At 31.8% G+C, this 15,235-nt stretch overlaps 1 protein-coding gene across 1 annotated transcript in view; it reads left to right on the top strand.

Moving 5' to 3' along the window:
• LOC122789837 (connector enhancer of kinase suppressor of ras 2-like) overlaps positions 1-15,235 on the top strand; it is a 2,725,661-nt gene that overhangs the window by 2,611,033 nt on the left and 99,393 nt on the right. The window contains exon 11 of the mRNA XM_044057275.1: positions 11,493-11,704. Within this exon, the coding sequence (XP_043913210.1) occupies positions 11,493-11,704 (212 nt within the window). The remainder of the gene's footprint in view (positions 1-11,492; positions 11,705-15,235) is intronic.

Raw genomic sequence — 15,235 nt, 5'->3', positions numbered from 1 at the left:
ACACTTAATGGGACTAACTTGGGGCCAAGAGAAATAAATAAATAAAAATATAATAATGCTTTCATCAGTTTCATCCAGTTATTTGAAACTGGACCATGTTTGATTTGACATTATGTTATAAATTTCTGCTATTGGGCTCAGTACGAAGCATTATGATTGCTCATCTAAAAACACATTGAACCCAGTTCCAAAAGATTGACTTACCCTGAGAACAGGTCCTTTGAAATCTGGCCCTCAGTGTTAGCTTCTTTATAGTAGGCTTTACAATGAAATAAACAACTTACACTGAGAACAAGTGTTACGGAATTAGGGAGGACTTACACAGACAGGAACTCTTTTGGAACCTGCTACTGTATTGCAAATTAGTGAATCTGCCTTACACTGTGAAGATGTTAATCACATCAGTTTCTACAAGGCATGCATCACTTATTAGTTTTACTATAATAGAATGTCACTGATGGTAGTGTCAAACAGAAAATTAAACTACGAGTGAACAGATCACATAGAAAAGCCACTTAGGTAAAAATAACAGAAAGACCAGGCAAAACAGACTCCCCACTGTGTAATATCAGGAGACACTAGCATCACTCAGGGATACTTTTTTTATATCTGTGGCTGCTGACACTGAATAATAGAAACACTGTGAAGCTCTGGAGTAATGGCTATATAAAATGTGTGTGATATTAGGTAAACATAACAAAGATAGTAGTAGGTTTCTTCTGGTCTATATCACATAGTTGAAGTTTAATAACTTCGAACACGGAATGTTTGAACCATCCTGTTCAAAGTTAAAAAACTTTGACTGTAGATAAAAAACAAAAAAAAAAAGAAAACAAAATAAACTGCACCCCCCCTGCTATTTAAATACACCAACTCCGAGATCACACCACATTGAACAAAATAGAAACCTCCCCTTATGGAGATTTCCATTGAAACGCTCAAACGTCTGCAAATTTTAACTTATGGTCTTGACCATATGAGATTCAAACTTGCAGAAGATCGACTATCTGATAGGAACCCGGTTGCTTCATGTGCCTAGGGGGAAGTGTACCACCTAAACTGTGAATAAAATACAAAAGTAAAATATATCTCTTGTTGCAGTGTTTCTACAAGAGCCATATTTAAGGTACTGTATTACACAGTTTCTTTTCCCTACCTTAGAAAAAATTTTGAAAACCATAAGTCAAGGTATTAAGCAGGGTTACTGTTTTGACTTTTTCCTGATGCACAGGAATAAGACACCAAATGCACATTGCCCTTCAGTGCAAGGCATTAGTAATTTGCGCAAGGTAGTGTAAGCGCAACAGTCAGACCTTGCAAAATTGGATCTGAGAATAGTGTATGCCTGCTGTTGCTACATCAGACAGGTTAAGCTTTTGAAACAGCTGAATATGCATCATATTAATGAATTAAGTACCAAGCAGAAGTATGAGAAAAATAATAGTGCATTTCCTAGCGAGAATTTTCAAATGGCAGTACCTCTAAAATAGTCTGCATATTTTCTTTTTTAAGAAAAATTATTAATTTAATACATTTATAAAATATACATAGAAAAGAAGAAATTCAACATCACATATTGTTATAGAATGATAGGAATACATTGAATCATCAATGTAATCTTATACAGTTAACACATTAAGAGTCTTGGTATTTCAATAGTAATATTTCAAGGTTGTCCCACCCTCTAAAACTCATAGTATGATTTACAGATTTTATCCTGATCACTTCTTTTTCAGTTTTATATAGTATTGTTGTTAAATTTAAAATGTCTTTGAATGTAGGAACTGAGTTCTATTTACAATTTTTTGTAATAAATTTTCTTGCAATTGCCAAGACAGTCCAAAACATTTTTTGCTCTTTGGCTTTACAGATACAGGAAGTGGAACATTCATTAGTATTACAGATCTAGCTAAAGAAAAAATATCAGGCCATAACTCCTTAAAATATACTTCTCTTCCCATTATGCATTTACATTTTCACAATCTATAAACATGTATCCATTCAGCTTTTATATCTTTACTACCTTTCCAGCAAACTCAAAAAGTAATTTTACTGAACCTAGAAATGTTATAGGGAGTAACAAACATAAGTACTAAGTACAATAAATACACTGAGACACACTGCTCCAGTTACTATGTTTACTTTTACAATTCTACTTTTGGGTCTATAAGCATGTAACATGAATACTGTCAGCTCTCTTAGGCAAATTCCCAAATCTTGTTTATACACAGTCATATTTATACAAAAGTCTGATGTTTTTTTCTCAGTCTGATGTATAACAGTCTTCCTTTGTATAACAGTTTTGCTTTGTTCTTTTAATTTGATTGTCCTTGGTTTTCCGAAGTCCGGTGGTCCTGGGAAACTCAGTCTTGCATTATCTGAACTTGGTGTTCCAGCATTATCTGAAACTCAGTGTTCCAGCTTATCTTGCTTGATGTTACATTTCTTTATTTTGTTGATGTCTTTTCAACCACCATCCGTGCAGCTATTTTTACAGACTCTGTTTCTCAATAACATACTCCTTTACATGGATGCCAATATCTAATTAAGCTATATATGTTTGCCAGCACACTTACTACTTTCTAATTTTCAGCATTTTATACTATTCCTAAATTAACCCTTTATATTTCATATTATTCTTGCAGCTTCTTATTCAAGCTAATAATCATGCTAGCAACAGTTTTGAAAAGACATTGAATATACTAAATGAAACAGATTAAAGATATTCTTACATGAGTAAGTAACAAAATTTTATTTTACTATCTATTTAGTCACTCAAATTGCTACTATCTAAAACATTCAAATCTATTTAAAATTAATTTATAAAACTTGGACAAGCTTCCATTATAGGTCAATCTACCTTCAACAATAGCATTCATATAATGGCTGAATCGTGTCTGTTCCTCTTTATACATATTATCCACAAATTCATTAACTTTTTTACTGATGGATAATAATTATAACTGGTTAGCAGATTCATCCAACTTATATTCTTTCATTAAATTTTCTGGGGACTTAGCTTTTTCTTTTTCAGAGCAGTCTGACCATAATACTAATCCATTCCTTTTTACATTGTTCTGAGTTTCCTCAAATCTAGAGGTGTGCAATGGGAAAGCACAAACATTTCTAGTTTGATATTAATGGAGTTTTAAAAACACATTTCTTAACTGTTTTCAGAATTGATTTCATATATGCAAAGTCTAACGACTGAAATGAATTTCCTTCTAAGGTAAATGTTGTTAACCAGATGAAAATAATTATTACATATTTCTAATTTATCTCATTTAATAAACTTCTAAAAAATTGTATAATTTGCTCCTGGGTGGTTTTTCATTGACTAGTGTAAGTTAAGGCTATTCAGATTGTATGTAATAGAGTTAAACATTGCAGCAATATAGTAAAATTCTATATCTGGGTAAAAAATAGTATAATCTGCTCCTGAGTGGTTTTCCATTGACTAGTGTAAGTTGAGTCTATTCAGAGTGTATGTAATATAGTTAAACATTACAGCAATATTAAAGGATTTTTAGGATACAATAAGAATAAAGTTAACACTTTTTCCATTTTCTTTAAAAGTTTTTTGTCAGTTATTAAAGTTATTGAATGCAATATATATATATATATATATATATATATATATATATATATATATATATATATATATATATTGGGTAATATAATCATTTTAATAGGAATTAACCTGTCATCAAAAGTTAAAAAAAACATTAATTCCATTTTTTTATAAGTAGCATCACTTCTTCAATTACTTTTTCAAAATTATTAATAATCTTACTTTCATCTTGATATATTTTTATTCCTAAATATTTTAGTTCATTTCTTTCCCAATTATATATATATATATATATATATATATATATATATATATATATATATATATATATATATATATATATATATATATATATATATATATATATATATATATATATATATATATATATATATATATATATATATATCTTTAAATTTACTATATAGTAATTGAGTTATCATTAAAGTTTCAGTTTTATTTTTACTAAATTTCAGCTGCCATACCTCTTTTCAATTTCATCATGTAGTTATTTGATTTAGTAATTTAAATCTGATATATATATATATATATATATATATATATATATATATATATATATATATATAGTAATATAATCATTTAATAGGAATTAACCTGTCATCAAAAGTAAACGAAAACATTAATTCCATTTTTGTAATAAGAAGTAGCACTTCTTCAATTACTTTTTCAAAATTATTAATAATCTTTCTCTCATCTTGATATATTTTATTCCTAAATATTTTAGTTAGTTTCTTTGCCAACTATATATATATACATATATATATATATATATATATATATATATATATTTTTTTTTTTTTCTAATTTACTGTCTAGTCATTTATTTATCATTAAAATTTCACTTTTATTTTTACTAAATTTCAGCTGCCATACTTCTTCAGACTTTTCAATTTCCTTATGTATTTCTTTGATTTAATAATTTAAATCTGCTATAATTAGTAAAATATCATCTGCAAAAAGCTGTTTTTAGCTTGACAATCTCTGTTAATTGAGAATCCTTCATTTTTTTCCATTTCTGCTTATACTATCAGCTAAGGGTTTGATAACTAATGCCAACAGTAGAGGAGACAAGAGACACCCATGCTTTGTGCCTTTGTTTAAAGTAAATCCTTGAGAAATGTAATATCCAATTTTACCATATGCTTTGGAGTCTCTATACAGGTTTTTTAATATTCCAATAAACTGTTTTGGAATTGCAAACACTTCTAAAGTTTTAAACAAGTAGTTCCAATCAACCAAATCAAAAGCTCTCTTGATATCTGAGCTAATTTGTACAAATTTCTTGTTCATTCCTTTTGCAAAATCTAAGATGCTTACTACCCTTTTTTATATTTTCATACATTAGTCTTTTGACTATAAGTCATTTTTAATATTCCAATAAACTGTTCTTAAATGCAAACACTTCTAAAGTTTTAAACAAGAAGTTCCAATCTACAGAATCAAAAGCTCAGTCACCCATTCACCCACACCCACACACACACACACACACACACACACACACACACACACACACTCTCGCACACACGCACACACACACACACACACACACACACACACACACACACACACACACACACACACACACACACACACACACACTAATTCCCTGGAACTTATCTCTAATAAGTAATGGATGAATGCAAATTTTTGCCAAGTTAAATAAGTATAGCAGTTCCTCTCCTCTTTTTGTTAAAAGAAGCAGATAACATGTCATAACCTAAGTTATTTAAATATCATATATCTTTATTTATCAAGTGAGTATCTTGCAAGAATTTAGTGTTGCTTCTTTTTAATTTTGGATATCTCAATAAAGATTTCCTTTTTTCCATTATTTAATCCATTTACATTAATAGATAATAGATTAAAGCTATCTAAAAGATAATATGACACATTTATCCACCATATTAATTTTATTGTAAATAAGACTGTAATGCATTCTTCCAACAATGTTTTAATATTCCACATTATTTTGAATTCTTTTTTTTTCAAACTAAACTACTAAAACTAATAAATACCAAAGTTCCTAGTTTGTCTATCAAACAAACAAACTACCATACTATTGTTCTCCCTACCAATGCTTAAACATTCATCAAAAAACTTGCAAACAGCTACCATGACTTACAAATAACATAATATATAGGTAAAAATAATGAGATTATAAATTTAGTTATATATTTTGATATTTAAAACTATGCCCACCATTGCTACATAAAAGTTTAATAATCCTCTTCTATTCACAAATATTAAAGAATTCAACAAATAGTATATTGTATACCTATTTATGTAATAGTAGTATAAATTATCCATTAAGTATTCATAAATTATTTGCTCATTCAACATTCTCTCTAAATACGTAAGTATAACAGAGTGGGACCTGAAGAGATAAAGACATCTGTAAACTTAACAGGTGACTGGTAATCTTATCATGCTTAACTATAATACAAAAGGGAAATCAATAAGCAAATATATTTATTATGCTAAAAGACATACACATATTTTATAGAACTACCCAAAGATCTGAATTAATTTTTAAAGTACAAGTGTCTGTATCTCAAAATTGTGTAATAAACTGCTGTACTTTGGAGAAAATCTACTGTAATGATAAGGTCATGGAATCCATTAACGATCCCAAAGGAATGTATACATTTGTAATAACTAAATATAATGGCAATTTTAAAAATCCTACTACTTCATACAAACATATACATTACTAAGGTCAAAAAGAATGCCTTTCTATTTCTATGGAGTCAAAAAATATTTGTAGTCTGTATTGTATTCAAAAACCCCAACATGTTCAATTCAAATCCCATTCATCCTTTCCAGATTCAAAGACATCGAAACATTTACTTTACTTTCTATCAAAATGGATGTATGGATTCATCAATAAAACACTCACATTTCAGCTCTGAGCCAATAAATGAGTCACCTCAGGTAGCCATAGTGAATTCAGTAATGTACAACATGTAAAAAGCTTCAAAGTTCACATGACCAAGCTTCAAATTTAAGCTTTAAGATTATTTTAAAATAATTGTATATGATTTTATATATAAATCATATGAGATCTTATACATTCACATCTCTGCCATATGCAGGCACCTGCAATAGACATCTTTCTTAAAAGTAGTTTATTTAAATATTTGTTTCTGTCTTATTTTCCCACTAGCATTCTGTCTTATTCTATATATATCTTGTATTTCTAAAATCTCCCATCAAAGAGCTACTTAATCACCAGCTCATTATTAAAGATTATAGTATGTATACATATTTCTTAATTACTGATACTGCTCTTTTATTAATCTTACATAATAAATATCTCATTCCTTGTGCATTTGCATATTATTCATAATATGTTTATTTTTCTTATTAATTATATTATTGCAAGCAATATTGAATATACATATATATATATATATATATATATATATATATATATATATATATATGTAAAATGATTCCAGCTTGTTTAATTTGAATATGTGTTTTACCTATTGTGAAGTGCTGGTCATCTGATGTAAGATTCTTATACTTACATCAGAATTTGACTACAGCATGTGAAAATTACAAGTCATAGCACACAGCAGCTGCTAACTTCCTATTAGTTCTTTTAAGCTGTTTAATCAGTAACAAACTGCTAACTTTACTTTTTTCAATTAATGTGTACAATTAATATGTGTTAATAGCACTACTACAGCATAAGCTATTAACATGTAAAATGTAAACAAACTATCATCTCAGTGTAAAATATTACTATAGTTTTTTTCTTACCAATTCTTCACTTCTAAGAAAAGAAAAAAGTATTATTTTGAATAGATTTCTGACGTATATACTTGAAAAAACAAAAAAGAAAGAAAAAGAAAGTTATTTTCTTTTTTTCACAAACATTAGTGATGAACGTCGACCTAGATTTTCTTCAGGACAGCCCAAGATAGGAAGAATTCAGCATACTAGCAGAAACGGAACATGCTTTTGTTCTCAAGCTTTCTCAAAGTTTACTTGTTTTATAAATGATCTGTGAAAGGAATGTGTTACACAGGAACAAAGGAAACAAAGTCACCAGCACTTTAACACTTCTAATTAGCATGTTACTTAGCTCCGACATTCAGTTAACCCAGCAATGTACATACTAAACAAAGCTGAATAAATAAAGTAAAATTCTTAACTTATATAGTCTTAAGGTTGCCAATTCCATTGTTTATAATTTAAAGACATTCTCTTACAGGAGGTATTTCTTTAACATTTAAAATACAGTTATACATTTAGTGAAATTAAATATATTAAGTCTTTTCACTCTAAATATAGCAAACAGTAAAGCTAACCATTTATATTCCTCATCATAAAACTGTTTTAGCTTAAACTATAAATATATACTTACATATGTTTTGAAGCTTAAAGTCTAGTACAAACCTTTTAGCTTCTTTGAAGGTGATCTCATGGATCCACATGCCCTTTCAATTCCAAAAGATAAAATTTCAGGTAGTTTTAATGTTTTATGTAGCCAGGCAGTTAAGAAGTTTATTATATTGTCTCCCTCATACTTTTCAGGTATACCAAAAATTCTAGTGTTATGTTGTCCCAGTCTATTTTCTAAAACATCTATTTTTATCAGACAGTTATAATTCAGTCTGAGACTCACCTTCAGTTATTCTTCCTTCATGATCATTTAAAGTTTCTCCCATACTGCTGATTTGTGTAGTTTGTGTAGTTTGTGTTTCATAAGCATTTCTAAATTGTTCATCTTCTTTCTAGTCTCTTCCTTGAAACTTTCTAGTTTGATTTCCAGTTTGGCTATTTTAAGTAATACATCCGGCTTACCAGATATTAGTGACTATATGTCTCTTTTAACACAAGAATCCTGAGTACTACTTCCTGAGTGGCTCATGTTGAAGTTTCTTCTCTCTTAGTCAAGCAGTGGAAATTCTGACAGTAAAAAATAAAGCGTTTGAAGACCTTAAAGCTATAAATATTTTCTCTGACTATTAGTGAATAAACTTAGTTAACAAATATCTCAAATTTTTAATTTTTTTTATTATATTTTCTGTTAGAGAAATGTTTAAAGTCACATAGCTTTCACCAGATGCTGCTCTCAGTTACCCATCTTGGCCACGCCCTCTGCATATTTTTTTTTCAGTATTACCCCTGTGTTTTTAGCATGCTTATGCAGTGGTTGTTGGTGTTGTCTCCCAGTGCTTGATTCTCTGGTTCACTACTCAGCAAGAGAGGCCATATGCATTGTCAGCAAATCCTCCCCTTTGTAGCTTTGTCCACATAGGATTTCAGTTGGTGCTACAGTTTCCTCACAGACTTGAAATATACACATATATGTGACCTAGAAATCATCTAACTTGAGCATAAGTGTGTGTACAGCGTGCTTGTGAAAGTGAATGTTTCCCATGATGGACCGACATCACTTCCAGGATTAGTTCTGTGCTTTATACATCCTGAAAGCCTGGTAGATTATGACTCTGTGACCCTGCACAGGATAATGCTGGTACTGGAAATGGTGTGAAGCAATAAATCCTGGGGAATGCTACTCTTGTCTTATAGTCTGACAGTGATTTATTCCTTTTCTCCCAGTACACACTGCATAATGCTGCCCTGATATTATAACATCTTAGAGTAAGTTAGGGTAAGTTTTGGCAACGCAAGGGAAAAAAGGCATACCATCTGTTATTTATCCTCTGAAAGTTATGCAAACAAGCTGCCCAGTGTTGCAAAACTGAAATTTAGATAATGTTTTATTTACATTCAGTCATATTCCAGAACTTTTAATTCTCTCTCAAAATTCCTAAGACTGCATGCCTAACCCTGAGGCTTACTGTGGTAAAGACCTGGAAACTCTCCAGACAACTGATATCTGAGTAGTGATTTGTGTGAGGGAAGAGTTGAGAGGAGAGGGATGGAATTGAGTGGCATTTGTTTCCTCACCCATTTTTGAGAAGATGGATGTGATTCAACCTACTTCTACCAGGTTTGTGCATAGGAGTGTAGGAATGGCATATGGGATGAAGTGTTGCTGTGTTACACATGTAGGCATCAATGATTAGACATATATAGCAGCAACAGTGGCATCATGAAGTATCATGGGAGAGGGTAGGCCGGTTAGTTGCCACAGATTATAAAATTGAGCTTAGTCCCTATTCCCACCTCTTGCCACCAATGGAACAAATGATGGGCCTAATGGCTTAAGTCTGGGCTGCAAAATAATGGGCAATAGTATTTTTAATGCAATCCAGAATCAAATGGGCCATCCTGATCCCCACAGAAATGAAAGGGTCATCAGGGATTTGGAAGCAGGCATTGACAATGACACTGTGGTATAAAATAATTCCTTAGGTTGCATGTATGTTAATCTCTGTCAAAAGCTTTGACTTTAGGCCAAAGAATGATCGCAATCAATGTTAGACAGTAATCAAAGTGTTAGTATAGCTGTGTCACTGTACAATACCATCCAGTGATAACAGAAGCTTAGTCCTTAAAGAATCATATTGGGATTTATTCAGCAGTTTAGGATGGAATGCCTGCTGATTTTACCATATGCTTTTTTGTACCTAGAGGGAAAGTCTGTTATAAAGTGAAATTAAAAATCAAAATATTATCTAATAGTCAAAAACTTTTTTCAGCTGTTGCCTTGGCTACTGTCTTGCAGGGAAGACAAAACACACTGTGACACATTTACACACACACACACACACACACACACACACATATACTGTGACACGTTTACACACACACACACACACACACACACACACACACACACACACACACACACACACACACACACACACACACACACACACACATACACACTGCACACACGCACACACACACTTTGAAATAAATACTACCAACAGAAGATTTCTGATTAACAAATGCCTGTGAAAGCCTTCCAATTGCATTCTAAATCAAGAGCAAAATGAGCAATATTATGATTGTAGAGAGCTATGAATCAAATGCTGGAATATGAATAGTGTGTTTTTGTTTTAAAGTGGAATAGAAATATGTATGCCAGTATTTTTACCCTCCCTGGGAAGATAGCTTCTCTGGTGCCTGTGAAACAGAGATTTTTACTTTTGGATGATATTGTGATTTAATATTTGTTACTTTGAAGTCTATGATTACAAAGTGAAATTATCTTTGGCCTCCTTTTCTTTTATTTTTCTTAACCTTCCTCTCATGGCAAAGAGTTAATGTAACATTACTTACAAGAAAAATGATGATAGTCTTTTTTTATTTTACTCTTTGAATCCAGATGATATAAATCTGTTTTTATAAACTTGCCAAAAAATCCTAAAATCTTTCAAAAGCAAAGTTTAGCCAAAAGAATGCCAAAACAAAAATTCAAAGCAGCAATGCAGTCAACTTTGACATCTGCTTGCTATTAACTGCTGTATATGTCAGTGCACACTCCAATAGTACTTCCTGGAAACCAGAATAAAGCAAAGATGTAAATTATGCTAGCCCAGATGATATCAGACTGCTGTTTGTCATTGCTTTTGTATTACTCTTGACTTAATTTTAATCAAGAATAATGTTGGTTTAGTTAAATAATTTGTGTTGCATAAATGAACCCAGTCTACCCATCGTTGCAATCATTACATATATGCAATTTCAAGTCATTACTGGAAATTTTGGGAGTTATATACAGCACAGTGCTGTATATTATCTGTGCTTATTGTGTTTTGAAAATGAACATATGTTAAGTGCTTACACTGTCAAAGCCTGTTTACCTGTTTTTTTAAATTTAATAATCAAATAAAATCTTATAACCTTATAGATATCAATAAAATACTACAGAGAACATTTAGGGAAATCCCCCTTAAACTTTCTCTGCATTCTAAATGCTGTTATGAATGATGAGCTCTGAACATTGCTGTCCTATTTTCTTTTATTTTTACAGAGATGACATCGGAATAGTATCCTGTGATGACATCAACAAGTATGGAATGGGAAAGTCAGGTATGAAAGGTTCGGAATCTCCTAGCTATTTCCTGGACCATGACACTGGGAAATATTACACATTAATTGAAGGAGAGGGCCACCATATGGGTTCAGAGAATGACAGAAGCAGAGCAACAGGGGTGAGAAGAAGAGACAAGACACCAACCCATGGTATCTGTTGTTGTTTTTTTTTTTTTTTTACTTTACACCATAGTCACTTGCTAAAATTTATTTTTTTGGATAAGAAGAAAGTGTCTTCTGCAGCCAGTAAGAATTACAAGAAAGTGACAATTTATAACAGAACAAAAGGAATAAAAGGTGTAAGAGCCTTGTATACTGTATCACTCAGGAATGAGTATGCCAGGAGATATCTCACTCACATGTCTATATTTATGTTAATATCTGTCTACATATGTGTGTTTGTACTTGGATAATCTACTCCTCTGAAACAGCAATCATCATCCCTTTTCTGTCAGTTTCTGTTTCCTTCATTAATACTGTTGTACGTTATTATTAGTTAATCTGAGAAGATGCCAGCGATTTCATTGAGGGTATGGTTGCCTTTGTGTGTTTGCTTGTGTTCTTAGTGTATTTAATGGTGCATTCTTGTATGCAGATGAAGGCAGTGTGTGTATGTGTGGGAGATGTTGCAGAAATGTGCTTGCAGATATGCTCAGAGCTGAGTGCAGATAAGAATACAGTGGGATTAATAACATCTTCCTTATTGCTGTGTAGTGTTGGAATAATATAATAATATATGGGTGCATGTTACTTTATTGAAAAAGGGAAAGGAAGGGGAGAAATTGAATACCATCATGGAAGTATCGAATAGAGAAAACTATAAAGAAACTAAGAAGAGAAGTGTCACTATTAGAAGAGTATAGATGAGGGAACAGATCAACAAAAATACTCAGAAAGATAGACATGATAAAAACAATGTGCAGTATTAGAATAGACCAGGGTCTATCATGCACTATCACAAATAAACTAAAAAATTCAGCACAGGTGGAAAAACTTAGAAGATATGAAGATAAATATAAAAGAAAAGTACAAAAGAAGCAATGTATTGGTGACCCAAAAAGTTTTATAGAGAACTGTAAAATAAGGTAAAAGGAATTGAAAGACCACCAGAAAAGGAAGAAATAGATACTGGAGAAGTATCTATGAATATCCTGTGGAACATAACAAAGATACTAAATGGATAGAAGAAGTTAAAGAAAGAATAAGAGGTTTAAAGGTACAGAATATGAAATGGGATAGAGTAACAGCCAGAGAGATTGAAACAAAGTTAAGAAAAGTCTCTAATTGAAAAACCCCAGGCCCAGATGCAGTACCTAACTTTTGGCTGAAAGTGTTAACATCTTTGCATGAAGATTTATCTATGAGTACGAACTATTTATATGCACACCCCGAAAAGACACCAACCTGGTTAACAACAGGAAAAACAATGCTCCTACTTAAGAGTGAACCTGCAAGCTACCCTAAAAATTATAGGCCAATAACTTGCATTTCGATGACATATAAACTATACAGTGGAATTGATGCCAACAGAATTTATAGTCATTTAGAAGAAAACTCAATTATGGCAGGAGAAGAAAAGGGCAATGAAAGAAAGTCATATGGAACAAAGGATCATTTGTAGTTAAATAAAGTTATAGTGGAGAACTGTAAAAAGGGGAAGAATCTAAGTATGGCATGGATTGACTACAAAAAAGCATTTGATATTATCTCACATTCATGGATAAAAGAGTGCTTAAAAATGTATAAGATACACCCTACACTAATCAATCAAATTACAGTGACCATGAAACAGTGGCAGACCACTTTGCAATTAAGCCATGATGAAGGACAAATTATTATCCCAGGGATAAAAATTCAAAGGGGGATATTCCAGAGTGACTCTTTGTTACCAATACTGTTCTGCCTTGCCCCTAACCCATTAAGCTGTTTACTTAACAGCTTAGACCATGGTTATAATCTGGCTCCTAGAAAACAACAAAGTTTAAAGACTTCTCATCTTCTCTTTGTCAATGACTTAAAACTGTACAGCTCATCAGATGAAGAACTGAAAGCACAACTGCAAGCTGTCAAAACTTTTTCAGATGATATAAGAATGTCATTTGGTCTTGATAAATGTGCAAATGCAACCTTTAAAGCAGAAAAACACCACCAGGAAAACATCAGTTTGGGATAAGAATGTCCGAGGTCCAGATCCACTCAAAAATATTGTTTACTGAGTGCTTTCATCTCTCTAATGGAAACTTCCTCAGAATGAAGTATACATTACCCAACATCCCTTTTATATAAAACATATAACAATCACCTCTACAAATAATGAAATTTCTTAAAGCAACAATGCCATAAAATGTAAAGGCATAATATAAAAGCATAACAAAATATTTATTCTAAGACACATACATTGCATAAGAACGAACAAAGGAATACATAATAACTTCACATGCACATGTGAACACTCTTAAAAACAGTTGACATATTAAAACCTTCTTTATAGAAAAAATTGTGCTTTCAATCTTAAAACAGAACTGATGGACCCAGCACTGTTTAGTCCAGGGCTCACTGTTGCATTTCTTTTAATTTGCCGTTTCAGTTCTGCTAATTCCAGGAAGTCATTCAAGGGTCCCCCTCTTTTTCCTATTAAAGCTGTGTTCTTCATTGGCATTAATATAGACTGCTATTGCATTTTTTTATCCTTCCTATTAATATCATAATAATGCTGATAAATCCTACTCCACAATGCATTTTTCGTTTTGTCCATGTAGTAACAAGGACATTTTGAGCATAGAGCCAAATACACCACACCTTTGCTGTTACATGACATTTTCCCTTTTATAATATGTTTCCCATCGTTAGGGATCAAAATGTCTTTCCCTTCAAGAATGTGCTGGAACTGTAAACAGTATCCACATTTAACCATACCTACACCTTTATCCAGTCCCTGTTTTTGTCTTTCCAACATGTTTTTATACTACAATCTCTTTTGATACAATGTTCTGGGCTGGTACTACTAACTGTACCTGGTCTGCATCAATGCTGAAGATGTTCTCCAAGAAGTTACAAAGAAAAGGTTGAGTGGACATTTTACACCCCTGCTTGGAACAGGGGGAGGTATTCAAAATGAGGTAGGACAGATTAGTAGTAATACCTTCAAGAAATCAGCTATTTTTAAGTTTAACCAGTATTTTTATAATATTAAGAATATAATTCAACACAATTGGAACATCTTCAGCAGTGACGCAGACCAGGTACAGTTAGTAGTACCAGTCAGTTGCCCTGCTATACAGGGGTCCAGGGAAGTAATGGACTGTTTTTAAGAGTGTTCACATGTGCATGTGAAGTTATTATGTATTCCTTTGTTCGTTCTTATGCAATGTATGTGCATGTGAAGTTATTATGTATTCCTTTCTTCATTCTTATGCAATGTATGTGTTTTAAAATAGATATTTTGTTATGCTTTTATATTATGCCTTTACATTTTATGGCATTGTTGCTTTAAGAAATTTCATTATTTGTACAGGTGATTGTTATATGTTTTATATAAAAGGGATGTTGGGTAATTTGTACTTCATTCTGAGGAAGTTTCCATTAGAGAGACGAAAGCGCTCAATAAACAGTATTTCTGAGTGGATCTGGACCTCGGTTCTTCTTTTTTCTGTGGATTATTAGTTGGTGTGTCTTTAACCT

This window comes from Protopterus annectens, chromosome 15.part0, assembly GCF_019279795.1.
Source record: "Protopterus annectens isolate FY-2018-M chromosome 15.part0, PAN1.0, whole genome shotgun sequence".
Classification (NCBI taxonomy): domain Eukaryota; kingdom Metazoa; phylum Chordata; order Ceratodontiformes; family Protopteridae; genus Protopterus; species Protopterus annectens.
This window is presented reverse-complemented; position numbering and strand designations above follow the sequence as displayed.